General features: G+C 46.6%; 1 protein-coding gene across 4 annotated transcripts in view; it reads left to right on the top strand.

The window, feature by feature from the left end:
• The window catches only part of CRACD (capping protein inhibiting regulator of actin dynamics), a 71,069-nt gene that overhangs the window by 30,345 nt on the left and 14,389 nt on the right, over positions 1-26,335 (top strand). For 2 of the 4 annotated variants that reach the window (XM_081588981.1, XM_081588992.1), the window contains exons 3-7: positions 8,292-8,427; positions 15,870-16,034; positions 19,409-19,477; positions 21,725-21,907; positions 22,512-25,284. In XM_081588981.1, the coding sequence (XP_081445107.1) occupies positions 8,308-8,427; positions 15,870-16,034; positions 19,409-19,477; positions 21,725-21,907; positions 22,512-25,284 (3,310 nt within the window). In that variant the 5' untranslated portion in view covers positions 8,292-8,307. The remainder of the gene's footprint in view (positions 1-8,291; positions 8,428-15,869; positions 16,035-19,408; positions 19,478-21,724; positions 21,908-22,511; positions 25,285-26,335) is intronic. The other 2 variants (XM_081589003.1, XM_081589014.1) reach the window with 1 other exon arrangement.

Genomic DNA, 26,335 nt, shown 5'->3' with positions numbered 1-26,335 from the left:
ACTGTTAAATGATTGTCTTGATAATCTTTCAGTTAGAAGTTAAAAATCTGGGGAGTTTTAGAGGTCTGTATACATCTCACAGGTGATCAAGAGACTGCTAGGTATTCTAAGCATCACAAGGGAAGTTTGCCACACAGCAGGTCCCATTTCTTCCATTTGAACAGATACTCTGAGGGTAAGTTACAGCATGGAGGCGCAGAGACCCCTCGCCTCTTAATAAACAAAAGGGGGAAAACTGGCCTACTTTGCCATCAATCGTGAAAGATCTGTAAATGTCAAGAATAAAGAAGTCCAGATGAACTTGGCTAAGGTGCAATTTGTGGTAAATTGCCCCTCCACCTCCTAATCACGTAATTCATAGTTCCCAGCTGGTTAAGGACAAAGATCCCACCAAGCTCTTTGTTCATTAGAACATAGTTTCAAGCTGAGATCTCAGCACATGGGCTATTCAGTTTCCATTCCAGCCCTGTCTCAAAATCTGGAACTTTGGGCAACATTCTTACCCACTCTTTGTGTCAGCTTCCTCTTCAGAGAAAAGAAAATAATCTGCATTGTAGAGTTGTTTGGAGCCAAAATTGGTAACCATGATTACCAAAGATCTAAAGTTACACAAATTGCCAAGGATGTAATGTTAACTCGTGTTATGTAAAGTGAATTATCTAGAAGAGAGTGTTCATTAGTGTTACTAATAAATCAGTGACCATTCTGCTCTGCCGTTTCTTCTCAGGGCTTTAAAAAAGGCACAAAAACAGATATAGGAAAAAGGTACGAATGTTTTTCATCACGTTGAAAAGTAGGTATTGTCTTCCTGCCTGTGTTCTGGGAGACTGGATACCAGCCTGGAGGACTCAGGGCATTGCCAAGTGACTCTTCACTTTTATGTCACAGCTGCTTCTGTGTTTATCGTCAAGTTAAATTTTGAAATTATCATACTAAAAGGCAAAATAAACTAATTTGCATAACAGAAAAAGTAAAGTAATTCTCATAACAGCAATGGCCATATCAAAAAATAGATTCTGACATGTCCGTAGAAACTTAATAAATATCAAAAAAATCAGTTACTTTCACTTCTGGCTGTGATGAAGTAGCTTATAACAAATCAGTGCCCTCACCAAGAACAACTGAAAATACAAATAAAATATTCAAACAGGGACATCTGTTTGAAGGTGTCAGATTGCTGCTGGGGCACCAGACTTGAGCAATGAGATCCTGGAGAGAAGGGAGATCCACTGAGTTGAGCCATATTTTCTGCATATTGCTTCTTTCCAGTGGGCATTAGTTGACTCTTGGGTACGGGCCAAGAGACCAAAAATGTTCAGGGTGGCCACCAAGAGGAGGAGAAGGCAGAAGAGCTGTAGGCAAACTCATGGGGCTGGGAACACAAAAATTAGAGTTTGAGACTGCCAGGACAGCCAGGACTTGAGGGACTAAGTTCCCCAAGAGAAGAGAAGCCCAGAATGAAATCTAAATCTAAGTAACAGTTTTCCTTTTGAGGCATTTGTTGGTAAAGCTGCACAAGAATGAAGGCTGAAAAACAGCAGAATTTTTGGCAATCTTTGGTGCTGGAAAGACAAAAATTGGAGTTTGAGATTGTTGCCAAAACTCAGCCTCTGTTCAGTGGTGCCACATAGAACCGTGGAGACAGGGTTTTGGGTGATGTAGAAAAGAGTAGCTTTTATTGCTTTGCCAGGCAAAGGGGGCCACAGTGGGCTAATCTCTTAAGACTGTGTGACCCACCCTAGAGGGGGTAGTGAGGAGTTTTACAGTGTTCAGGAATGATCAGCTTGTGGAGTTCTCAGATTGGTTGGCATCAAGGTGAAGTTTCAAGCTTCATCAACCTTCTGGTTTCAACCAGTCTAGGATCTATGTTCTTGTGGTCAGCAGTTTTCATCTGTAGGGGGTCTGCTTCCTATAAAAAACAACTTAGGAATGTGTGTCAGGCCTTTATCTGTATCTTTCAAGGAGCTGTAAGTTTGATGATTCTGCTATGTGGCAGAATTTTAGTCTAAATTGTTATCAGTTTCCTCGTCCAATAGCTGTTCTTTGTTTCTACATCTTCACATATCCCACTCATTAGCTCTTTTTTAATACAATTTTACTCAATTTTTTCTTTCTTTTTAAAATAACTTTTATTATTTATTTTTATTTTTGGCTGCAGTGGGTCTTTGTTGGTTTGCGCAGCCTTTCTTTAATTGCAGTGAGCAGGGGCACTCTTTGTTGAAGTGCGTGGGCTTCTCATTGCAGTGGCTTCTCTTGTTGCAGTGCACAGGCTCTAGGCATGGGCTCCAGTAGTCGCAGCACATGGGCTCAGTGGTTGCAACTTGCGGGCTCTAAAGTTTGGGCTCAGTAGTTGTGATCCAAGGGCTTAGTTGCTCTGGGATGTGTGGAATCTTTCTGGACCAGGGATCAAAACTTTGTCTCCTGCATTGGCAGGTGGATTCTTGTCCACTGTGCCACCAGGAAAGTCCCCAGTCATTAACTCTTGAATCAGCATTTTACTTCAAAAGACAAGGACACAGGGATTTATACACAGTTCCAAGACTCACCAACCTACCAAGGAGAAGGACTTTTAGGAAATAACCCATGTGGGTTTTTTTTAATTAATTAATTTATTTTAATTGAAGGATAATTACTTTACAATATTGTGGTGGTTTTTGCCATACATCAACATGAGTCAGCCACGAGTGCACACGTGCCTCCCCATCCTGAACCCCCTTCCCACCTCCCTCCCCACCCCATCCCTCTGGGTTGTCCCAGAGCACCGGCTTTGAGTGCCCTGCTTCATGCATTGAACTTGCACTGGTCATCTATTTTACATATAATAACCCAGGTTTTTATTTGAGATTCCAGGAGGCCTATACGCTAGAAGCAAGGACAAAGCAGAGGTAGCCTGAGCCTTACAAAGGTTGCTAATCACTGTGATCATCCTGATTGGATTGATGTGATCTTCTCCTTTACTGCTTGCTAGAGAGTGGCTCAGATGGTAAAGCGTCTGCCTGCAATGAGGAAGACCCAGGTTCGATCCCTGGGTTGGGAAGATCCCTTGGAGAAGGAAATGGCAACCAACTCCAGTACTCTTGCCTGGAAAATTCCATGGGCGGAAGAGCCTGGTAGGCTACAGTCCGTGGGGTCGCAAAGAGTCGGACACGACTGACCGACTTCACTCACTCACTCAGAGAAACCAGCAAATCCTCTCTGGAAGGAGAGAACCCAGCCTTTACAAGTTTTCATGCATATGTGTTGAATTCAATAAAATATTACCAGGCATTTAAGAAACAGACTATGAGGAAAACAAGATAATAGAAATAGACCCAAGCCAAATAAATAAAAATAAATAGTTTTTCTTAAAAAGGGACTTTTTTGGTGGTCCAGTGGTTAGGACACTGCTTCTACCTCAGAGGGCCCAGGTTTGATTCCTGGTCTGGGAACTAAGATCTTGTATGCTGTGCAGCAAAAAAAAAAAAAAAGACCCAAAGGGACTAAAATATTGCTTTTTCAGACAGAGCTTTTCAAATAATTGTGATTAGCATATTCAATAAAATAGTTGACAAGATGGATAATTTCATGAGACAACTGGAATCTATTAAAAAGAATCAAATGGAAATTCAAGGTCTGAAAAATGCTGCTGATAGTAAGAACTCAGTAGGTAGTTTTACAGCAGACTGGACACCGCTAAAGAGAACATTAATGAGCTGAAAGTTAGGTCAGTAGAAAATTCCAGACTGAATCATATTGATTAAAAAGAATGATGAATACAGAAAAGAACATGAAAGACATGACAGGTCTAACATTGCAGAATCAGAGGAGGAATAGGGAAAAATGGGGCAGAAGCAGTATTTGAAGAAACAATGGCTGAGAATTTTCTAAAACTGATGAAAGATGCCAAGCCATGGGTTTAAGGAGTAAACAGACAATAACTAAGAAAACCAAAGACGAAGGAAAAATCTTAAAATCAGTTGTAAGAGACAAATTGCCTATCTTTTCAAACAGTAATATAACAAATTCTATAGCTAAATCGCTTCAGTCATATCTGACTCCTCGCTACCCGATGGACCATAGCACACCAGCTCCTCTGTCCATGGGGATTCTCTAGGCAAGAACACTGGAGTGGGTTGCCATGGCCTCCTCCAAGGGGTCTTCCCAATCCAGGGATCAAACACACGTCTCTTTATGTCTCCTGCCTTGGCAGGTGAGTTCTTTACCACTGGCGCCATCTGGGAAGCCTAGCTAACATAATTTATGGAAAAATATTGAACGCTTTTTTGGTCAATTTGGGAACATGACAAAGTCTACCATCACTACTTCTGTTTAAGTTCCTATGAAGATCCTAGCTAATTGCAGTATAGGAGGAAGGAAGGGAGAGGGAGATTGAAAAATGATCAAATAGGGTGATTCCCTGGTGGTGCAGTGGCAGACTCTGTGCTTCCACAGTAAGGGGCCCAGGTTTAATCCCCAGTCAGAGAACGAGGCTCCCACAAACCACGGTGCAGCCAGAAAAGAAGAAAGAAAGAAAATGAACAAATAAAGCTGTCTTTTGTCACAGATAAAATGACTGTATACATAGAAAATCCAAAAGAATCAACAATCACATAATTATTAATAAACTTAGTTAAGTCTAATTATGATGTCAATTATCAATAACCAAGTGATACTTTAATACTCTGCCAATAAACAATTAGAAAAATAAACATTTTAACCTATACCATTTACAGTAGATTCAGAAACATCAAATATGTAGGATTAGATCTATGAAAATATGTAAAAGAGCTCTATACAGAAAACTACAAAACTTTATTGAGAGAAAGTAAAGAGGATCTAAATAAATGAAGGGATATCCCGTGTTCATGGATGAAAAGAATGACTGTTGTAAAGATATTAGTTGTCCTCAAAGTTTATTTACAGATCTAGTGCCATCACAGAAGCAATCCTAGGAGTATTAAGCGAGTGTGTGTGTGAGTGTGTGTGTGTGTGTGTGTGTCTGTGTATATGTAAGTTTACGTAGAAATGCAGAGATAAGTAAAGCCATCTGAGAAAAAAAACCAAGCTGGAGAACATAAACTGCTAGATATCAAGACTCATAAAACAGCTATAAGACTTCCCTGGTGGTACAGTGGGTAAGAATCCACCTGCCAGTGCAGGAGACACTGGTTCGACCCCTGGTCCGGGAAGATCCCAAATGCCGTAGAGCAACTAAGCCCTTTTGTGCCACAGCTACCGAAACCCACGTGCCCTGGAGCCCTTGGGAGAAGCCACTGAAGTGAGAAGTCTGCACACTGCAGTGAAGAGTAGTGCCCGCTCGCCACAACTAGAGAAAGCCCACACACAGCGATGAAGACCCAGAGCAACCAAAAATAAATAAATAATTTGGGGGGGGGAGCTATAGTAACTAAGACAGCATGGGACTGTTGCTATAAAAACAGACAAATAGACCAGTAGAACACAGGCCAGAAACAGGTTCACACATATACAGTCATTTAATTTATGGCAAGTTGCTCACTGTCTTCAAGCCTCAGTTACCTCATCTATAAATGGGCTTAATAATAGTGCCTACCACATAAGGTTTAAATAGTGTACATCACAAGGATTGAGATGTTGTATTAAAGAAGTTATCACATATGGAGGGGACATAGCGAGTGCCCAATAAAATTTAGCCAGTATTAATATTACCACTTTGACTACACTAGTATTATAATTATTACTACTACTCCTATAACTATTCGTTTTCTCTATTTTTCAATAAGATCATCTAGAAGTGGGGAATGTGGGGACATTTAATCTTGGCTAGCAGCAAGGAACATTTGGGACAAACACAGAAGAGCAGGAAACTGTCGGTTCTTAGTTTTCCTGGAAAAAAAGAATTTGAGCTGCGAGTTAAACTTCATGATTCAAGGACTTCCCTGGCTGCCCAGTGGTTAAGACTTGCCTTCTGATGTAGGGAGTGTGTGTTCATCCCTGGTTCAGGGGCTGAGATCCCACATCCCTCAAGGCCAAAAAACCAAAACATTAAACAGAAGCAATATTGTAAACAATTCAATAAAGACTTTAAAAATGGTCCACATTAAAAAAAAAAATCTTTTAAAAAAATGTCATGATTCAGCCAGAAGATTGACTTGGAAACTGGAAGAGAACTTGGCCTTCCAGTGTCGGCCTATTATGTGCATACAACTGTGAGACATTAGTAAACATTTATTAAGCATCTAAAGTGGACTTGTGCATATATGTGTTTATAAGAATATCTGAGAGCCTATGTGTATACATAAGCCATTTGTAAAAACACTGTGTAGAAAATGAAGTTAGTTACCTCTTCTTTCATCTGAATCCTAGCCAGGGAATCTGAGAAAAAAGTTTAGACAGGATATTAAAAGGTTTGATTCCATAACTTTGAATGACATTTTAATTCCTAGCATCTTTGGGTGAATTTGGAAGTTCATTTTGTAGCATAGGTCACCAAGTTTCTGAGGAACGAGGACATAATGACACATTTAATTTCCTCTTATATTCACATGCTAAAACAATGCCTCATATTTCATAAAGTGGGTTGCTACTCCACAGTGTCTTGTGCTCTGTAGCCGAAGGCTTACCCATTATTCCAGCTACTTAGTATCTCCAGCCTTCCCATATTCCAGCCCACATGACGTTGGCATCCTGTATTCCACTCCCACTGCTCCGCCCAAACTCCATCTCACTCATGGGAAGAAATACTAGAGACCTTGACCACTTTAAAACACTTCAGCTGCCTGGCCTGGGATTGTGTTCAGCTGTTCCGAATCCTGTTTCTCATGCTACAGCTTCTATTTAGGTGACTTTGCCTACTTGCGTACTAAGTCGCTTCAGTCGTGTCCAACTCTTTGTGACCCCGTGAACTGTAGCCCACCAGGCTCCTCTGTCCATGGGATTCCCCAGGCAAGAATACCGGAGTGGGTTGCCATTTCCTGCTCCAGGGGATCTTCCTGACCCAGGGATAGAACTTGCATCTCTTGTGTCTTCTGCATTGCCGGGCAGGTTCTTTACCACTAGCACCACCATATAAGGCTATTTACCCACTGAGTTTTATTTGCAACAAGTTGGTGATGAGATCACTAAAGTAAAACTTTCAGCACAGTGTTTTCATCAAAGTCGCAATTGGTGGTTATTATTGTTTTTATTATCACACAGCCAGGAGGCTTATGTCCAAGTCTATTGTCTCTAAACTTCATATGCTTTGTTGCCGTGCTGCTGGTAATTTGGCCAATTTGATGATATAATTTGGTACTCAATCTTCCCAAGAAACTTCGTCGGGACCCTGCCTGCTGCATTTCTGTAATTCACCTCAGAGGTACCAGCCAGAGACCCCTTTCCCCCAGTACTGGCTCTTCTTTCCTGCCCTTGATCACTGATAAAACCTCCTGATGGGACCCCTTTCTGGGGGGAGGGGAGAGGGAGAAATAGAGCTCTCAGCCCTGGGATAGCTGCCTGTGTGCCTGGCATCCTGGAAGTGTGCCTGTCTTGCCTTAAACAGAGAGTGTGTGATTCTGTCCCTGTGTATTCCTTCCCAGAAATAGCTGAATTTCCTAGATCAAGTAAGGAACAGTTGGCGTCTGCTGCCCCCTCTTCCTGCAGTTCACCCAACCTATACCTCACAGTCAGGTTCAAGTCTAGACTTCCTCCGAAGTCCAGCCTTTCAACTGAAGCATTCTTACTGTTAGGAACCTATCACTGACAAGCTGCCCAATGCATGACGCCCATTTAGAGTCTCCTTAGCACATGTGCCCCCACCCCTCTGAATTCCTGAGGAGTCTCGACAGAGAGACTCTTTATTCCGATAGTGCCCATCAGCAGTTCCAGTCCTCATCAAGTCTTTGTTTTAGATGTACGTATTTTTCTTCCCAATGTGATTACAATCTGAGAGAGAGAAATTCTTGCCTCATACTTCAAGATCTTCATGTTGCTTAAAAAGGACTGCTTGACAAGACTTGACAGCTCATCAGGAGAAAGCTCTTGCAGCTAAAATTTCTGCAGTGCTTTCTGTCCTGGGTCCTCCACAAACAGGTAGCAAGCACGCTGAGTTCTCCCAGTGAGTGACTGTAAAACATGCTATGTAGGAGACATGCTCTCTTTTATTCCCGAGGGACACTTTGGTCTGCCCAGCTACTTGGCTGACTCCTCGCAGTAGAGGACAGTGGGCTGGATGCACTTTCTGAGTGAGATTGGGGATGTGGGTGGAGTCCCCTGAATCAGGAGGAATAGGAGATGGAATTGCCAAAAGAAGTCTTATCATCCTAATAAAATGAAGCACATGATTTGCATTCCAGGTCCTTCAACTATTCTATGGGAACCCGGGCATTTTCCCATGACAGTATTTTTATCCCTGATGGGGGAGCAGAAAGTGAGCAGACAGTTCAAGCAATGTCACAGGACAACATCCTGGGCAAAGTCAAAACTCTTCAGGTAAGACAGCTTGAAGGTCAGAGGCATAGGAAGGGGGAGGGGAGTGGCCATGGAGGGAAGTGGGAAAGGTCCCTGGCTTGGCCTTGAGTCATGGATTGGGAAGTCCAGGGGTAACTCCTGGTGAGAATGTTTGCTTTCTCAAACCTGGCTTAGTTCTCTGGAAGCTTCTGTGCACCCCTGAGAGGTACACTGTCATGTTGCACCCACCTTCAGAACACCCCCTCTCCTTTTCTCTCAAGTTGTTTGCTCATTTTTAACTGGACTTAATGAGGACAGGTACCCTAGAGAAGCTGCAGAACTTGGGTGGGAGGAGAGCCCTGCTTACCACTGAGTGTTGGCCGTAATCCCTGAGCACAGGGTTGACTGTCGGCTGAAGGCATGACAGTGGGCGTGCCTTCTCCGAGTCTCTCTACTTGGACAGTGAATGGCTGTCACGGGTTCTGTTGTGTTTCTGACCCTGGCTCCCCAGAGCCGCCCTGTCCCAGAGGGACGCTGTGAAGCTCTTCCGCTTCCCTCCTGTTCGTGCTGCGGAGGTGGGCAGTTTTCCTCCATAAAACTGACTCCAGTGGTAACTCCTTTAATAATGATATAAAATAATTCTTCACTGAATGAGACTGAAATAACAGGAAATGCAGGAAAAGCAAGGGGAGCGAAGACCCCTGGGATCCAACAACGTAGGTTTGCCTGAGTGCTCAGGAGAACTCGCTCACCCGGCAGAAGTGCCTAAGCAAGCACTTCTCTGAGCTCGGGTTGCCTGGAGGCGATCCAGACTGTGTACAGGGGATTCTGGTGTGCTGGTTTCCATCTGTTTCTAAGTCTGCAACAGTGAATGAACAAATGAATGAATGAACCAAGCAAAAAAATAATAAAGGAGACAGCTGGCTTGAGTAGCTACTGACATGATGAAGCATGGTACTCAGAATATTCTTCTTGCTTGCAATATTCTTGTTTCTACTGAATATTAAGCTGTGTATTTTGTAACCTGTGTTTGGTTACATATTCCACATGTACTCAGCTAAATATAGCATATGGCTGTTGGGAAATAGCCAACACCCTGGAACCACACCCAGACTTGCCTAGATCTTTATACCTACCACTTCACTGCCCAAGGCCATAGTCCTGCCCTCAGAACTAACCTAGGCACTTCCTTCAAATTCCAGCACATCTTGACTAGCTCCCATTTTTGGTTCTTGCTGGCCATACTGCTACACGTTTTATAGACTCAGAAAGAAAAGTTAACCTTTGTCACTTCTGTTCAGTTGGAGAAGAGGAAAGGGCAGTGATGGCTGAAGAAAACCTTGACCCCCCCTCCTCCTTACCTTTCCTTCTTTAAGTTTCTGACTCCTGGAATATTATTCCTAAGAACTAATGAAATGAACCCTCATAATACTCCCTTTCTAAGGGGAGTGACCTGCAGGTCTCAGTGTACAAACCAACTGTATTTCACAAGGGCTTTCAAGGAGTTCTTTAAAAATTAGGTAATAGTCTGTTGTCTTAAATGGTAGCACCTGTAATCCACACCACATGCCAGCACCACTCCATGAAGTGGATATGGAGTTGTAAAAAATAGGTAATTCTGCAATATTGAAAATATAGAAACTCAGAAATATGTGAATGCCTGTTGTTTGTGTTAATGATGTAAGGCATAAGTTTAAAGAATCTGATTTCATAATTAATAAAATGTAAAACAACTAACTTCTCTGAAGCAACAGTTCTGTTAATGCAGGAGGAGAAATGTGAGGGAAACAGAATAGCTGTCTAATTGAATGCTCTCCTCTGGAGGACATCTACTCACTCGAGGTCTGCCTAATTTTGCTTCTGCTGCATGAATATGCACAAGCTTCCTTACAGCTCTAATGCTATGTTTTGAAACAATATAGTAAGAGACTTTTGCTTTTCAAGGAGGGAAATGGGGACCCTTATCATAGCAAATGTGATTTTTGGAGTGCCATAAGATATCACTGTATCACCCCCAAAAGACTGTGCTTTATTTTTCAGTCGACTAAGCAGTATGTTCCTGGTAAGTCGTAGAAATAGTAGTTAACTTATTAACTTGCATGAATGCTTTGCATTTTTCCATAAAAACGTTATGCTGGTGTTGATGCTTAGTAAGCAGCATAAAAGACCGCCCCCTCGTAGACTCCAGCATGGAATGAGGGTGTTTATTTATGTCAGACGCATGTATGTTTTTTATGTCTGGAATTGTCTTTGTGTATGTGTGTATGTTTATTTTAGAAAGAGAGAGAGAAGTGGTGGGTAACACCTATTTGACAGTAAATGTCCTAGCAAACTAATTTGCCACCATTATTAAGACATTCTTTTGAAATGAGATTTCTACTGGAATGCCATTTAAAAAAAAAAAAAAAACCAAAAACGTGTTTGTTTTTTTTTCTGGCTCAAGAAACTTCCCAGCCCATGGAAACCAGAGCTGCGCCTGTAATGACTGCATTTGGAAAGGTTGCCCCCTAGTGTCCACATATAGTCATCTCAGCCAGAACTGTCCTAGGTTGTACCGGTGATGGTTATTATCCGTCTACTGAGTACAGAGTGACTGAATACAACATAAATAAGCCTAGTCTTTCCTGAACAATGTGAATCTACCACCTGCCAAGATTTCTGTAGCAAGCAATTGAACCTTTAAAAGAAAAATTACCTTTTTTTCCCCTGAGTATAAAGATAATGCATGTGCATAGAACAAATTTTAATATACAAGATAGTTATAAGGGACAGAAATGACAGTGGTGTCCTTTTTGAGGACCCTATACATAACAGTCAGTTGTTCTATGGCCAGTAAGTGAAATAAAAAATGCCTGACAGGCCTCCGCCATCACCTGGCTTTGTGGCCTAAGGGCAAATCATTAAAGCTCTCTGACCCTCATATTCTTCATCTAATAAACAAGAGGATGCATGTGATGGATGATCTGAAGAGCTCCTCCAGTTCTTAAAGTCTGCCTTTTATAGGAAATCACTGTTCATCTGCTAGAGCACAGAGTGACTTTGTAAGCTTTGCACTGCAGTGCATTGGACTACAATGACCTTGATGTTCCCAGAGCACATATCAGGGAGGTGCCTCTTTATTTCAGATCAAACCAGGCTGTGAAGTATGTATGCACCTACTGATGATAGGAATCAGGAATATCACACTCCAAGCACGCAGGTGATTTTTATAATGATACCAGAGCTTTGTCAGAAAATGCTTAGTCTATTAGTCCACGGACTGTTTAGCTCAGGAGGGAGAACCTCCGTCTTCAGTAGCTGCTGTCTCCTACCGGGCTGGATTTCACTTTGAAATGCCAAAGTGTCTTACCTTTGAGGATTTGAGCACTTCGTGCAGCTGTCAAGGACACAAAGAATAAAATACCTGCTCTTCACCACTTCTGCACAGAGCAGATGTCTTTAAATCTGTGTGCGTTTGATTTTGCTTATTCTCTTAAATTCATTTTAACTATGGGAGTATCTGGAGTTTGCTCGAGAATACAGCAATTTTATTTTCTCTCTGCCTCATTTTTATAGTTGTAGTATGAAGGATGGCTATGAAAAATCCGGGGAAATCTAAATTGGCAGTGTGAGAGCTACAGAGTATGATGTGCTTGGAATTTCTACACCATAGGAAAAGAGCCTCATAAATATAAATGTGCATTCCTATAATATCATTCTCCAGCATTCCATTTTACAGCCAAATGGCCAAATTTGAATGAATAAAATAGCGCCCCTTTAGCTCACATTCCAGTCTAACAGTAACTCCATTCATTGCCACAAGTAACATGGACTCAGTTTAGGCACAGAGGTTCCACTCTCCCCTCTGGTTATTATCTCAGTGCATATAAAGAATCCATGGATATGTAAATATATATATATATATATATATATATATATATATGTAATCAAAATACATCTATCTATAGATGGAAAGAGTGGTAATAGTTTATTTCCCTGAAAGCTTAAGGGCAAGCTCATCTTAACAGTCTGGTTTTGAGTGACTGCTTGTGTCACAGTTCTTCCCATGACAATGCCTGATTAGTGAGCAGAATGAAAGTCACCAAAAAGCCATATTTATCCCTGTATTCAATTTGTTCGACATCTGAGGTGGCAGATAGGTTTTGGCAGTCATCTTTTTGTTGTCAATAAATCAGACGAAGTGTCCAGCAGCCCCATCCCCTCTGAGTTAGCTGAAGGAAACATTTGGAGCAGGAACCACAGGATCAGGTGCAAGAGCCTTGACCTTGAGAGCCTGAGGCTCAGTCACCATGGCCTTAGCCCTGCAGCTCTGCCCTAGCCTGTGACCACTGCAGGGTGGGTCTGCGAGGACAGTCCTTTGTCTGGACAGAGAGGCTGCCCTCCTGTCCCTGGATGGTGGCCGTCACTTTTCGCATGACCTGGGTCCTCCCCTCCTCCTTCCCTCGCCCTCCTCCCAGGCTCCCTAACCAGCAGCCTGAATTTGTTTTCTCCAGAGGAATTTTAAATCAGCTGCTTTATAGAGATGTTCATTGTCATTCTCAAAGGCAACAGCATTGTGTTTCTTTTGCCAGGATGAACATATCCATGACGTAAATCAGCCCTCAGATACACACACATTCTCATTCCCTCCCTCTCTCTCCCTCTCCCTCCTTTCCAATCTCCCCCATCCCGCCCCTTTCAGCTGTTGTACCTGCCATCAGGGCTGCAGCTTCTCCTCCCGGGGCCTCCTATCTGCCCCCTTCACTCTCCTCTCAATTTTCCACTTTAACTCTCAACCTTGTTTCTTAACATCATGCCCTCCATTTCCTTAGCTTTGTCCCACGTACCTTATTTTACCTGTTCTTATCGCATCTAATATTTTTTCCCCATTTTCTCTTTCATTTTCCTTTGGTAGCCATGATAACCATCCCATCTTTGGAGTTTATTTCAGTATAAGTAATGTGAACTTGACATCAGTGTTCTCAAAAGAGTTCTAACAAAAACAAACAACAAAAAAACCAGCACATTCATTCTTTTTGTGATGGTGGCCAAAATCCTAACTAAAGAGCATTAATGTATTAAGCTTAGTTCTCCTTGGGAACTCATTAAAGAATTATTCTTTCCATTCTGAGTAGAAGAAATACCTGCATCTTAGATATTCAAGAACATTAGTAGATGGCAGACCCTGACACAGGAAGTCTCATTCTAGGGTGATTGGAAAAAAGTTTTTAGCTCTTTACTAGCACACTTAGAGAAGAGATAACTGGTCAACCAAAGGCTGGGCTGGGAGTCCCAGAGGGAACCCCTGCCCAGACTGTGACTAGGATGCAGGAGCTCTTCCTGCTACTCCTACCCAGGCCGCCATCCATCTCCCACAGGGCAGCAAGAGTGCCACAAGGCCTGTGGCTTTGTTACACCATGTCCTCTTGTCTAACACCATCGGCTGTTCTAACTGTGCCTGCTTATTGATCTGCTTAGAGTAGACACTAACTGCCGCTTCCTGCTAAACTCATTTTAGAAGACACCCTTTTGCAGCCTTCTCCTCCCTGAAACCCCTTTAGGCTGTTCAAGCTGTACTTCACTGGCTGAACTTGGGCTTTTGATGTGTGCTCCCTCCCCGTGGTGTCAAGGGGAGCCGGGTTCAGGCTGAGATACAGCAGATCAAATCCGAGTCCTTGTCTCTCTGTGCTCCTGACTTGGCATGCTGGGGTGCCCAGGGTGCAGGGAGGGGACTTGGGGCTCATCTCTTTCATGTCTCTGCAATCTCACCATCCACCATGTAAAGCTGAGGGGGAGCTGGGTGAAGATGGATTTGATACCCCTGAGTTCAGAGAGAGAAGGGGCATTTTCCTCAAGGGAGGCCACCTTCAATAAGGTGGTAAAAATGCTGGATCCTGTCTTTCTCTACCAGTAAGAAGAGGGGAGCGCAGTGTAAATTTATGAGAACCAGTGGAGCACAGTGTAAACAACACTGAATATGTTTTAGAAGACATGGATTCAGATCCCTTTGGTACCACTCATTCATTCCCTAAGTTTGGGCCAGTCACTGGACCTTGACTTTTTTTATAAAACGAGGGGGTCAGATAATGTGATTGCTAAGCCTTTTTGCAGCTTTGTGGGATTAAATATTAGCCACATAAAAGATAAAGATCAGATAATGTATTCTGTTTGGTTTTTTTTTCTTCTTTTGAATCATAAAAGACCTAGGTCGAGGGCAGTAATTCTCAGCCAGAGGCAATCTTCCCTGCCAGGGGACATTGGACAACACCTGGAGGCATTTTTTTGGTTGTCCAGACAGAAGTGAACAGGGGTTGCTGCTATCGTCTGGCGTCCAGAGGGCAGGGGTGATGCTAAACATCCTATGATGCGCAGGAGATCTCCCCACAACAAATAATTATCTGGCCTCAAATGTCAATCGTGCCAAGCTTGAGAATCCCGATGTAGATAAAGGCAGTAATTTCTACAATATATTCGATTCATTACAGTCTTCTTTCAGATGACCACAGCTTACCTCTTTTTCTTCCTCAATGTCATTCATTTTCTGTACATACTAAATATTTTATATCTAATATATCAAGCCCATTAAATATTTTGCCTCTTATTAAAAACTATTGTGTTTATATATTTTTCTTCAGGGAAAATAATTCCCTTTTTAATCTGGCTTTTCTTTAATTCTAAATACTATTTTTCTTCCTAATTTCTGTCCTTTACCCTCCTCCCACCATCCATTCAGCTCCCTCCCACCAGTGATCAGTCTCTCTCTGGCCTTTCTCCAGCTTCCTTCTCTGACCCACTGTGTTCCTTCTGGCCTGTGGGCCACAGTGGGTAGCTGCAGCAAGGCAAAGAGGACATCCTAGTGGCAGGACAAGATTGCTTTCATCTTTTCTATGTATTTGGCATCAATCATGGAAAGACTTATTGGCCTGAGGCCTTCTTCCCCTTGGCCTCGGTACACACTGTAACCCAAACAGGATGTTCAAGTTAGGGGCTAGTGAGGAAGGTAGATGAAATAAATATTCAAGGGGAATGTATCCAAAAGAGGCTGGAGGGTTCCTTCATTTGTGCAACCACAACAGTCTTGATTTCCCGCAGTGGTTCTTGCAGCTCATGAAACTATTTTCTGTATAATTTTTGTACCTTCTAAGTACTTTTGTGCCTCTGAAAGACTTTTGATTTTTTGACAAAAATCAAAAAATTTCTGTCATACCCAACTTTTTTGATCAGAAATATGATCTCTCTACCCGCCTTGGAAATGTTGGCATCTCCATGAAAGAGGTGGCTGGATGAAAAGGCTCATGGCTCAAAGGTGGGAAAGAAAAAGAAAGACTGGGAAGGAGACTCAGTTATTACAGGACTGCGTCAGGGGTTCTGGCTTGGTGTCTAGTCTAGAAACCAGTCGTGTAGAGAATATGCCTCAGTGCCTGCTAGCTATGCTGGGGAACCTGACGGTGGTTATTGTGAACCGCTTCACTGCTTCAGAACATCTTTCTTTTGTTTCTCTCCAGCGACAGTTGGGCAAGAACATCAAGTTTGGGCAGCCACCTCCCAACGCCATTCCCATGAAGAAGGCAGACAGCGGCGAGGCTCGCTTCGAAGAGGACCCGTTCCTCACCAGTCCTGTGGAAGTTGTGACTCAGCAAGACCTCATCCTCTCAGCCACCGAGAACAAAGTAAAGCTCCTCCAGGGAACGACTTGATTGCTCACAAGGCCGGGAGGAGGCTGGGCAGTGGGCAGGGGCGTCAGTAACCCCGGGGTCTGCAGGATGGGGAGTAAGGTGGAAGAAGCTTTCCTGATGAGTAGCCCAGCACCTCTGACACAAGTGCCTTGAGCTGCAGGGGGGCCAGCTTGGAAGAAAGGGGGCAAGGGAGACGTGCCCTTTGCACCCACTCTTCCCAGTGTCTTCCACTTAACTCTTTGGAGACTCTGGCTGCCCTCACCCCCAAGCTGCACTGTCCTGTCTCTGCCGTCTCTGTGCATCCTGAGTGTTTCTCACACGTCTGTACTCTGCATCTGTGGCTGTATAACTGTTTTCTCTCCATCTCCAAACTGTTGAGTTCCTTGAGGACAGACTGGATCTTACACATCTGTGTCCCCAGGATATCATCACTGCTTACTTAGGAGCACTGAATAATTACTTGTGGAACTGGACTGACTTGAAATGAGAAAAGAATGAAGTAGGTGCTGCACAAGAATGGTGGTGGTGGTTTAGTCGCTAGGTCGTGTCCAACTCTTGCGACCCCATGGACTGTAGCCTGCCAGGCTCCTCTGTCCGTGGGATTTTCCAAGCAAGACTACTGGAGTGGATTGCCATTTCCTCCTCCAGGGAATCTTCCTGACCCAGGAATCGAACCTAGGTCTCCTGCATTGCAGGTAGATTCTTTACCAACTGAGCTATGAGGGAAGCCCACTGAGCTATCAGACAGACCAGCTTGAAGTTTACTTAGTGTGGAAAGTCATATTGATCCAGCACTATCCTATCTAAATTTTATCTCTTTATTTTTGTTAAATTTAGGTATGGTTGTGCTGGGTCTTTGTTGCCATGCATGGGCTGGCGAGCCTGGGCTACTCTTCGTTGCAGTGCAAGGGCCTCTCACTGTGGTGGCTTCTCTTGTTGTGGAGCACAGGCTGTAGGCACACAGTCTTCAGTAGTTGCAGCACACAGGCTCAATAGTTGTGGATCGTGGGCTCTAAGGCTCGGACTCAGTAGCTGCGGTGTACAGGGTTAGCCCACAGCATATGGGATCTTCCCAGAGCATGGATCAAACCCATGTCCCCTGCATTGGTGGGCAGATTCCTATGCACTGTACCCCCAGAGAAGTCCAGTCTTTTTAACACTTTGAAAGAAACACTCTGAGCAGATCCTGAAATAAGAGTCCCTTTAGCAGTAGAAGGAGTGCCTTCGGGCCTCTTATGGGAAAAGGAGAAGCAGTCCTACCAGTAGGTAGATAGACAGGTTCTTAGCTGAGGCTCTGAGTCTTCCCATGCTTACAAGAAAGCATTCTTTGTGCTATGCCTACCACGGTGCCTGAAATGATGTTGGGTGTTACTAAAATGCCCCTGGAAGAAGTCATACTAGTTATCAGCTAATGCATCATAAGAATAGTAAGAAAGACAAGTGCTCTACAAGTTGTAGAGCAAAAGAAGGAAGGAAATAAAAGATGACAATCTTCTTTGTTGTTTATCTCTGCCTGGGCCTGGCCCTGATGACTCCTGACGCCCACACCTGTGGGTGGTAGGTGAAGCAGGCACAGGGCCCCTCTCTCTCTTGGCTGGTCCAACAGTCCTCATCCCCAGTCTCTTGAGTGCTGGGCAGCAACATCAGCCATCAACCTTGATTCAGGGATTCCTATGGAGAAGGCAGTGGCACCCCACTCCAATACTCTTGCCTGGAAAATCCCATGGACGGAGGAGCCTGGTAGGCTGCAGTCCATGGGGTTGCTAAGAGTCGGACATGACTGAGCGACTTCACTTTCACTTTTCACTTTCACGCATTGGAGGAGGAAATGGCAACCCACTCCAGTTTTCTTGCCTAGAGAATCCCAGGGACCGGGGAGCCTCGTGGGCTGCCGTCTATGGGGTCGCACAGAGTCGGACACGACTGAAGCAACTTACCAGCAGCAGCATGGACCAGAGCAACTGTCTTCCCTGTTACTGAAGATCTGATAAGCACAGGGCACAGTGGTCTGGGGGACAAGGTGGGTCATTCGTTCAGCAGGTGCTCCCTCAGCTGAGGGATCACAATGTAAACACAGGACTGCCTTAGTGCAGTTTACATTCTAATAAGAGGAGCGTCACACAACAAACAACTCAACAATATCATAATTTGGGATTAATAAAAATGCTGCCTAGAAAATGAAACAGGGTGATACAAAAGTGAGTCATGTGGCGGGAAGGGGGTTTGCTTCTTTAGATGAGGAGGTCAGATGGCCCTGAGCAGACCTGGTAGGCGTGGAGGGTGTTCTTGGCACAAGGAAGAACAAGTACAGACACCCAGAGATGGCACTCTGTCCTGAAGGAGGCACAGAAAGCAGGCCACTGTGGATGAAGGTGAAGGGTGGCTGCGGAGCACAGTATAGCTGCTGGGTCATTAGACCACGAGAGAAGGGGTGAATTATTTGGAAAGTGATAGGAAACTGCTGAGAAATTTTCGAATTTATTTGTTATTATTTTTATCTTAGTATCTTATTTTACCTTTTGACCGTGTGGTGAGGCATGTAGGATCTTAGTTCCCTGACCAGGGATTGAACTCACGTGCCCCCCACATTGGAAGTGTGGAGTCTTAACCATTGAACCACCAGGGAAGTTCCTCTCTGAGTAATTTTCAGCAGGGCAGTGAGACAATCTGATTTATGTTTTCTAAAGATGCTTCTAAGTGTGATGCAGAAAATGGACTGAGGTAGGGCAAGCTGATGTTCTGGCTCTGGAAGGGGCAATGAGACCCTTTTGTAAACATAGGTGATACGAGGCAGAAGGTATAGCTGGCGCATGTGACATGATATGCGTGTACCCAGGACCTGCAAGGCGACTGGGATGTGAATCGTTAGCCTTTTTCTTCCTCTTCTTTCTCTCTTTTCCTCTCTCCCTCCCTCCCTTCCTCCAAAGTTTTCTCGCCTCCTCTGGTCACCCACCTCCTCAGCCCAGGCCTGTGCGTGCCACTGGAAGGGCCCCCTTTCTTTCTCATGGAGAAGAGGTCTGGCAGGTAAAGGGGGTGGAAGGCAGCCAGCCAGGCTGAAAGCTGTGAGGTCAGAGTTCTGCCTCGCTGGCAACAGGGCAGTGCCTAATTCTCTCAGCAATGGGGAAACACATCAGGGACTGCGGTTAGAGGCCACCCAGATGGGAAATGAGTTGAACTCGAGGGAGAGGGGGGTGAATACTGAGCCTCTGGAGCCCGGGTGGAATCTGGACATGAGCAGAGTCTCCACCGTGAACCTGCCAGCGCTCTCTGCTCAGAGGAGGGGGTGGCCCTCTGCACAGACACTGGCTGTGTTTGCCCAGGACTTCCTGTGCTCCCGTTTGACTTGAGCACTCTCTCTGCTGTTCCAGTCCAGTGAGACGCCAAGTTCTCCAAGTCCTCTGAATCTGCCTGGAGCCAGAAGTGAGATGGAAGAGAAGGTAATGTGATTTGAACTTGTGTGTGTAGCTTCCTTACTTTAACTTCTGTTTTTCTTTTTGTTGGGCGAGCTGCTTCCTCATTTTTCCATTTATAAATGCTGCCTTCATCTATTACTTTAAATCCCTTCAAAATGCAACCAGTGGTAGATGTTGGCATCTGCTTCCATGGCAAGGCAATGGCTGGAACTGAACCCTGCTCTGAAAAACTGCCACGCTCTCACCGTCTGTTTGGAGTCTCAGGTGTCGGTAGTTTTCCTAAGAGCATCATGTATTAATACTTCAAGACACTGGTAAGCCATTGAAAAAGACATTCAAGAATACCTGAAGGTGAAGAGTCTGTAAGGAAAAGAGTATCCTTCTATTTGTTGTTTAGTCGCTAAGTCGTGTAACTCTTTTGCGAGCCCATGGGCTGTAGTCCACCAGGCACCACTGTCCATGAGATTTCCTAGGGAAGAATGCTGGAGGAGGTTGCCGTTTCCTCCTCTAGGGGATCTTCCTAGCCAGGAGATGGAATCCATGTCTCCTGCAGTGGCAGGCGATTCTTTACCATTGAGCCACCTGGGAAGCCCCTCCTTCTATTTAGAGATGCCCAGAAAAGACCATAGTATTTCTTTACTTAGGTGTATTTCTGGTTTGTAACTTTTCTGCATTCCACTGAAACCTGGGACATTGCCTACAGGAGCCTAAGGAGCCCTGTGGCGATCACAGGCATCTCTTCAACAGGGGAGGGTCCCCAGGTCAGGGGGTGGCTCAAGACAGTCCCACCACCCAGATGCAGAGGCCCAGCCTGAATAACTAGACATGAAACACTGCATTTAAATCTCAGCTTCAAATGCTTCATCTGTGTCTTCAGTCTATCACATTTGGCTCTAACTCCCTTTACTCATGCATTCATTAGGGAATGGAAATAAATGTTTAATTCCTGTCTCTTCAACAGAGGTTTAGAATTTGACACCTATCATGAAGATAACCATAAATAAATAAAGTCTTAGGAGACCAATGACTGGAATTATTTTTCCTTACTTCCATGCTTCTTGTCATAAATTATTATTTACTGAGCATTTACTTTGCTCTTGGAGTTTGCTGTGTCTTTTATCTTTGTGCATAAATATGGAGGGTAATTACAAAAAGCAAAGCCGTTGGCTAAACCCACCGACTTTGCACTGAACAGCACAAACACAGTCGAACGGGTGAACCCTGGCCTCCACGGATGCTGCAGAGGAGAAATGCAGGTCTGTGCACGCCCCCTGCTGCCTGGTGTGGCCAGGAAGGAGCCCTTGCCTCCCTGCCTGCCTGTGAATTCTCTGAAGTTACCGGCCTGGTTTCGACTCAGCCTGGCCTCTGAGCCTGGGTCTCTCCGACCTACTTAAATGCTTACAATCGGTCTCAGGTTGTGGTTTTTAAGTGACCATACCTGTGTTACAGAACTGCAAGCGGTTCTGCAGTTCATCCTTTGAAGAACTGCCCTTCACGTTCTCACCTGGGGGCCTCCTCCTTTTTACTTTCAGTGCCTCAGTGCTCTGTGACTCCAGCATGGTGGTGCTAAAGCATCTTTGCTGATAACAAATCTTATGCCCTAGGTGGAGAAGGTATCATTCCTTCTTTCAATAAATGTTTATTGACCACCTAACAAGTGAGATTTGCTACTTGAGCATAAAGAGGATTGATACAAATGTGAAAAGAAAGATACGTTCCCTGTTCTGAAGGGGCTAAAGTAAGAGCTGAGGAGTGTACACCTCTGTGGCAATGGAAGGCACTTAGAGTTACAGTGTTCTTAGCATAGAGATGAGCTTGTCCAGAGCTTAGCAAACTACTGCTTATTTTAAGCCTTGTGGCCATAAGGTTGCAACTACCAGACTGTCCTTTGTTCTGCTCTTCCTTTGTAGTACAAAAGCAGCCACGGGCAATGGTGTTGCTGTGTACTAGCAAGACTTTACCCAGACAGGACCCCTGACTATGTCTTACTGACCCCCGATCTAATCTAACTCACATATCATTCACAGTAGGAAAATTAGTCCCTGAGAGATTAAATGGCCTTTACCAGTTAATACGAAACACTGGTGAAACAAATGCTCAGTGTCTTTTGGTTCTAAAAGCAGTGCTCACTTCACTGTGCCCATGAGCCCCCCACTGCGCTTGGCAGCATCTCCTGGGCCAGGAGCAGACTGTAACAAGGGCCACCATGCTGATTTCCTGCAGGCTGTTCTCTCATCTGGACTGACTTCATATTTTCAATCTCCACTGTAGGTTGCTCCAGTTAAACCGTCCCGGCCCAAGAGGCACCTTTCTTCTGCTGGCACCATCGAAAGTGTCAACCTGGATGCCATCCCCCTGGCCATCGCTCGACTGGATAACAGTGCTGCCAAGCACAAACTGTCCATTAAGCCAAAAAACCAGAGGGTGTCAAGGAAGCACAGGCGACTTGTCGGGGTATGTATGGCCTGGCAGACATCCTAACGCTGCCTAGCGGGGTGGTGCTGTGAGGGGCCTCTGGAAGGAACTTGGTCTCTCCCTGTCGGGGACATGTCTCTGTTGCCAGCACAAGGGTGAATGGGCCCATTTCCTTTCCACCACCCTTTCTGACCCGTTGCCCCGCATCAGTGGCTGGTGGACCTCAAAGAGAGAGGCTCCCTTCTGAGGGCCTCCAGACATTTTGCTTTGCAGCAGACAGATGGCTGATTTTCCTGTGCCACATGCTGAGTCGAAGGTTCTTCAGTTTGATTAGACTTCTGAGTCATAAGTTTCAGGGGACATTGATGAAGTGCTAATCTTATTTTTCTTCACCTTTCTAATGCTGGGCTACTGGTTTTCCTATGATTAGACATGTGTATTAAGAAAAAAGAATTTGAGGATGACATATAGAGAGGAAACCCAACGGTTGGAGTTCTTCCCTGCCTGAGGTCACCTATGTCTTTGGTGGGAACGTGGTCCCTCTTTCACGATTAGGAGGGCCACCCACATCGGTGAATGGGATTGTAAATAAAGGTGGCCTGTGCACAGGGAAAGCTAATTCTGTTTCCCTTACCCATGTTAGGATCGACAGAACGAGCGCGGTGGCCTCCCGCATCAGCTGTCCCTGGACCAGAACGGACACCCTGGAGAAGACAAGCCAATCTGGCATGAAAGGGAGCCAGAGCCGCTGGACTCGGAGGAAGAGAAGCGACGCCACGAAGAATACTGGCGAGAACTTGAGGCCAAGTGCAAACGGCAAAAGGCCGAAGCTGCGGAGAGGCGACGCCTGGAAGAGCAGAGGCTCCAAGCTCTGGAGCGGAGGCTGTGGGAAGAGAACAGAAGGCAGGAACTCTTGGAGGAAGAGGAGGAGGAGGAGGAGGGAGAGGAAAGAGAAATACAGCTAGAGGCAGAGAGGAGGCAGCGCGAAGAAGAGACGCGGAGCCTGGAAGAGCCGGGCTCCCAGGGCCCGGAGCAGAGGGAGGAAGAGAAAGGAGGACTCCCAGAGGCTGAGGAGCCCATGTGCCTGGAGGAAGAGGTGCAGCACCTGGGGAGATGCTCAGTGCAGGAGGAGATGGAGGCTTGGAGCCGGCAGGAGGCCGAGAAGCTGCGGCGGGAAGAGGAGGAGAGAGAGTTGGAGGAACTCCAAAGGCTGGAGGAGCAGGAGCAGCGGGCAGCCGAGAGGCAGCGGCTGGAAGAGGAGGAGAGGCAGCGGGAGCTGGAGGAGGAAAAACGGATGGAGGAGCTCAGGAGGCAGGAGGAGCTGGAGGCCCAGAGATGGCGGGAGGAGGAGGAGGTGAGGAGGAGGGAAGAACTGAAGAAGCGAGAAGACTTGGAGGCCAAGAGGAGGCAGGAAGTGGAGAAGCTTCAGGAAGCACCGAGAGTGGAAGAGGAGAATCAGCCGCAGCTGGACAACAAAAGTGGCTCGAGGAGTCCATTTCAGAGCGACGTAGCAGAGAAAGCAGAAGAGCAAGAACACCCGAAACTTGAAAAGCCAAGAGAAAACTCCGAGAAACCGAGTATCTGGGTGAAGCAGAGCCAAGAGGCCACTGAGACATCGGGGGAGCAGCCCGGAAAGCAGGGGGATGTTCCTGGGGATCATGGTTGTGGATGGCAGGAAATGAGGGAAGAAACCAACATGCAGCCTCCCCAGAAGCGAGAGGCCCAAATGGAAGAGATGCTGGCGCCGGGAGAGAAGAAGGAAGCTGCCGCTCCAGAAACAGACAGAAAGGTGGAGGAACTCAGATGGCAGGAGGTGGATGAGAGGCAGACCATGCCCAGACCCTACACTTTCCAGGTGTCATCGGGAGGGAAACAAATTCTCTTCCCCAAAGTCAATCTGAGCCCGGTGAAGCCCATGAAAGATGAGGGGCTCACCTCAGCTCCCCAAGAGCCCAAGGCCCCCAAAGCCAGCCCGGCCCCCCACGCCCTGCCCTCGACCCTGAGCATCCCCCACACGGCCATCCTGGTCACCGGAGCCCAGCTCTGCGGCCCGGCCGTCAACCTGAGCCAGATCAAGGATACTGCGTGCAAGTCTCTCCTGGGCTTGTCGGAAGAAAAGAAGCCAGTGGATGTCCCGGCCCTGGAGAACCCACCCCGAGCCCTGGGGGAGCCCCGGGCAGGCAGTGCGAAGACCAGGCCCCCACTGGAGTCTCCAAGCAGCGCGGCCGCGCTCGCTGAATGGGCTTCCATTCGATCCCGAATCCTGAAGAGCTCAGAGAGTGACCAGCGTGGGGAGAGAGAGCAGTCTCGGGCCGGGGATGAGCACACGCCCAGGGGCCGATGTGATTCCCGCGGAAACCTCCGGAGGACCCCGCCCGTAAATGCCAAGTTCTCCATTAAACCTGCCTGGCAGAAGTTCTCCGATGGGGGCGGGGAGGGCTCCAGACCCAGCATGGAAGGGGAGAGCATCAGGAAAAGATCCGGGCCGGGACCCAGTGAAGAGGCCATACCCCAGCCCCCTGCTGCTGATACTAAAGAGGCTCTGAAAGATGCAGAGAAACCCAGGGCGCACCAGGAGCCAACGGACACCACAGAGGGGTGCAAATTTGCCAAAGACCTTCCATCTTTCCTTGTTCCAGGCCTCCCTTACCCTCCACAGAAAGCAGTGGCCCAGGTGGAGCCCATGACCACTTCAGACGGCCAGACCACGGATGGAGCAGGAAAGTTAGAGCCCGCGATGCCAGGTGGGGAGGATAAAGCTTCCCTCTTCGGAATAAAATTGAGAAGGACCAACTACTCCCTGCGCTTCCACTGCGACCAACAAACAGAACAGAAGAAGAAGAAAAGGCACAGCAGCACAGGGGACAGTATCGATGGGGTGCCGTCGGCCCCAGGGAGCACGCATGGAGAGCGAGAGATGGAGGCTGCAGCCCTCAAGCCTGGCCCCTTGCTCCCCCCAGAGAGGAAGCCAGCCCCGGCCCCCTGGAAGGACTCCTCTGAAAGCCCTCCCAGCCTCTCTCCTCCTGCGGCCCAGCCCGGGCCCCCACTGGCCAGCAGCCAGCCCCCGGCTCCGGAGCAGGACAAGGTGGCCAACAGGTTGCCCCTGGCCCAGAAGCCAGCCCTGGCCCCCAAGCCCGCGGGCCAGACCCCACCATCCTCCCCACTCTCCAAGGTGAGCAGGCCCTACTTGGTGGAGTTGCTGACTCGCCGGGTGGGGAAGCCCGAGCCGGAGCCCAGTGAGCCGTGCAAGGAGGGCCGGGACAGCGGCTGGGCGCCCTTGCCCCCACCGCCTGAGGAGAGAAAGGAGCAGAAGCGGGATAAGGAGGAAGAGGTGGAAACCGAGAGGAAACCGGCTTCCCCGGCTCCATCTGCTGGGCAAGAGAAGCCTGCCCCAACACCCGAGGCGGGGAGGAAAGGTGCGTAGCTGTAGATCGCAAAGCTCTGCCTCTGTCCAGCCTCCTGAGTCACAGCTAAAGGCAGAACTGCCCAGGGCTGGAGGTAGACCCTGGAGCCGTTGTTGGAGCACTTCCCTTAATTAGAGGCTGGTGCCCCATTCCCCAAGGGCCCTGACTCCTCCTGAGTCAGAGTGAGGCTCAGTACTTGTTGTTACAGTTTTGGAAATGTGGACTGACTTCTGTGTCTGCAGCTCACGCCCATTAGTGATCCTTACTTGCACAAGTAGTAAGTTAGAGGTGCTGCACAGACTGATATACTTTAGGTTGACAGTGAAAGTATTAGTCGCTTGCTGCTACTGCTGCTAAGTCGCTTCAGTCGTGTCTGACTCTGTGCGACCCTATAGATGGCAGCCCACCAGGCTCCGCCGTCCCTGGGATTCGCTTAGTCGTGTCCAACTCTGTGCAACCCCATGGACTGTAGCCCACCAGGCTCCTCTGTCTATGGGATTCTCCAGGCAAGAATACTGGAGTTGGTAGCCATACACTTCTCCAGGGGATCTTCCCAACCCAGGGATCCAACCTGGGTCTCTTTGTTACAGGCAAATTCTTTACTGTCTGAGCCACTAGGAAGCAGGTGTCATTAGTCTTTATGAGGGGTCTGTACAGTGACGATAAAGACTGGTTTCCTACCCCAGTGTGTGTGCTCTGTTTCTGGGCAGTAGCGACAGAAACTAAGGAGGTGGGACCTTAGGGGACTTTTAATTAGCCCCCCAAGGAGCCGCAGTGTGCATAATCGACTTTGTTTATACACAAGGCCCTGCATATGCACCCTGGCCCCACCAGCTTGCTACTGTGAAGCCCTCTGGTAAGGAAATTTTAGGGCAACCCTTACTCCTGGCTGCCCCTCGTTTTTCTTCATACTGGATGTTTGGAGCAGTGTGGTGATCACTTGGTTTGACTTTGGGGCCCCAAGAACCTTGATCTGATACTTTTTCTTTCTGGTTTTGCAGAGTTGGTGGTCAGGTGTGGGTCATAGCCCAAAATTTGCTCCTCAGGTTTTTATAGGGAAGGT

The sequence above is a fragment of the Giraffa tippelskirchi genome, chromosome 1, assembly GCF_054371585.1.
Source record: "Giraffa tippelskirchi isolate mGirTip1 chromosome 1, T2T-mGirTip1v1.2.pri, whole genome shotgun sequence".
Lineage (NCBI taxonomy): Eukaryota > Metazoa > Chordata > Mammalia > Artiodactyla > Giraffidae > Giraffa > Giraffa tippelskirchi.
Note: the sequence above shows the minus strand (reverse complement) of the source record. Positions and strands in the feature narration are given on the sequence as shown.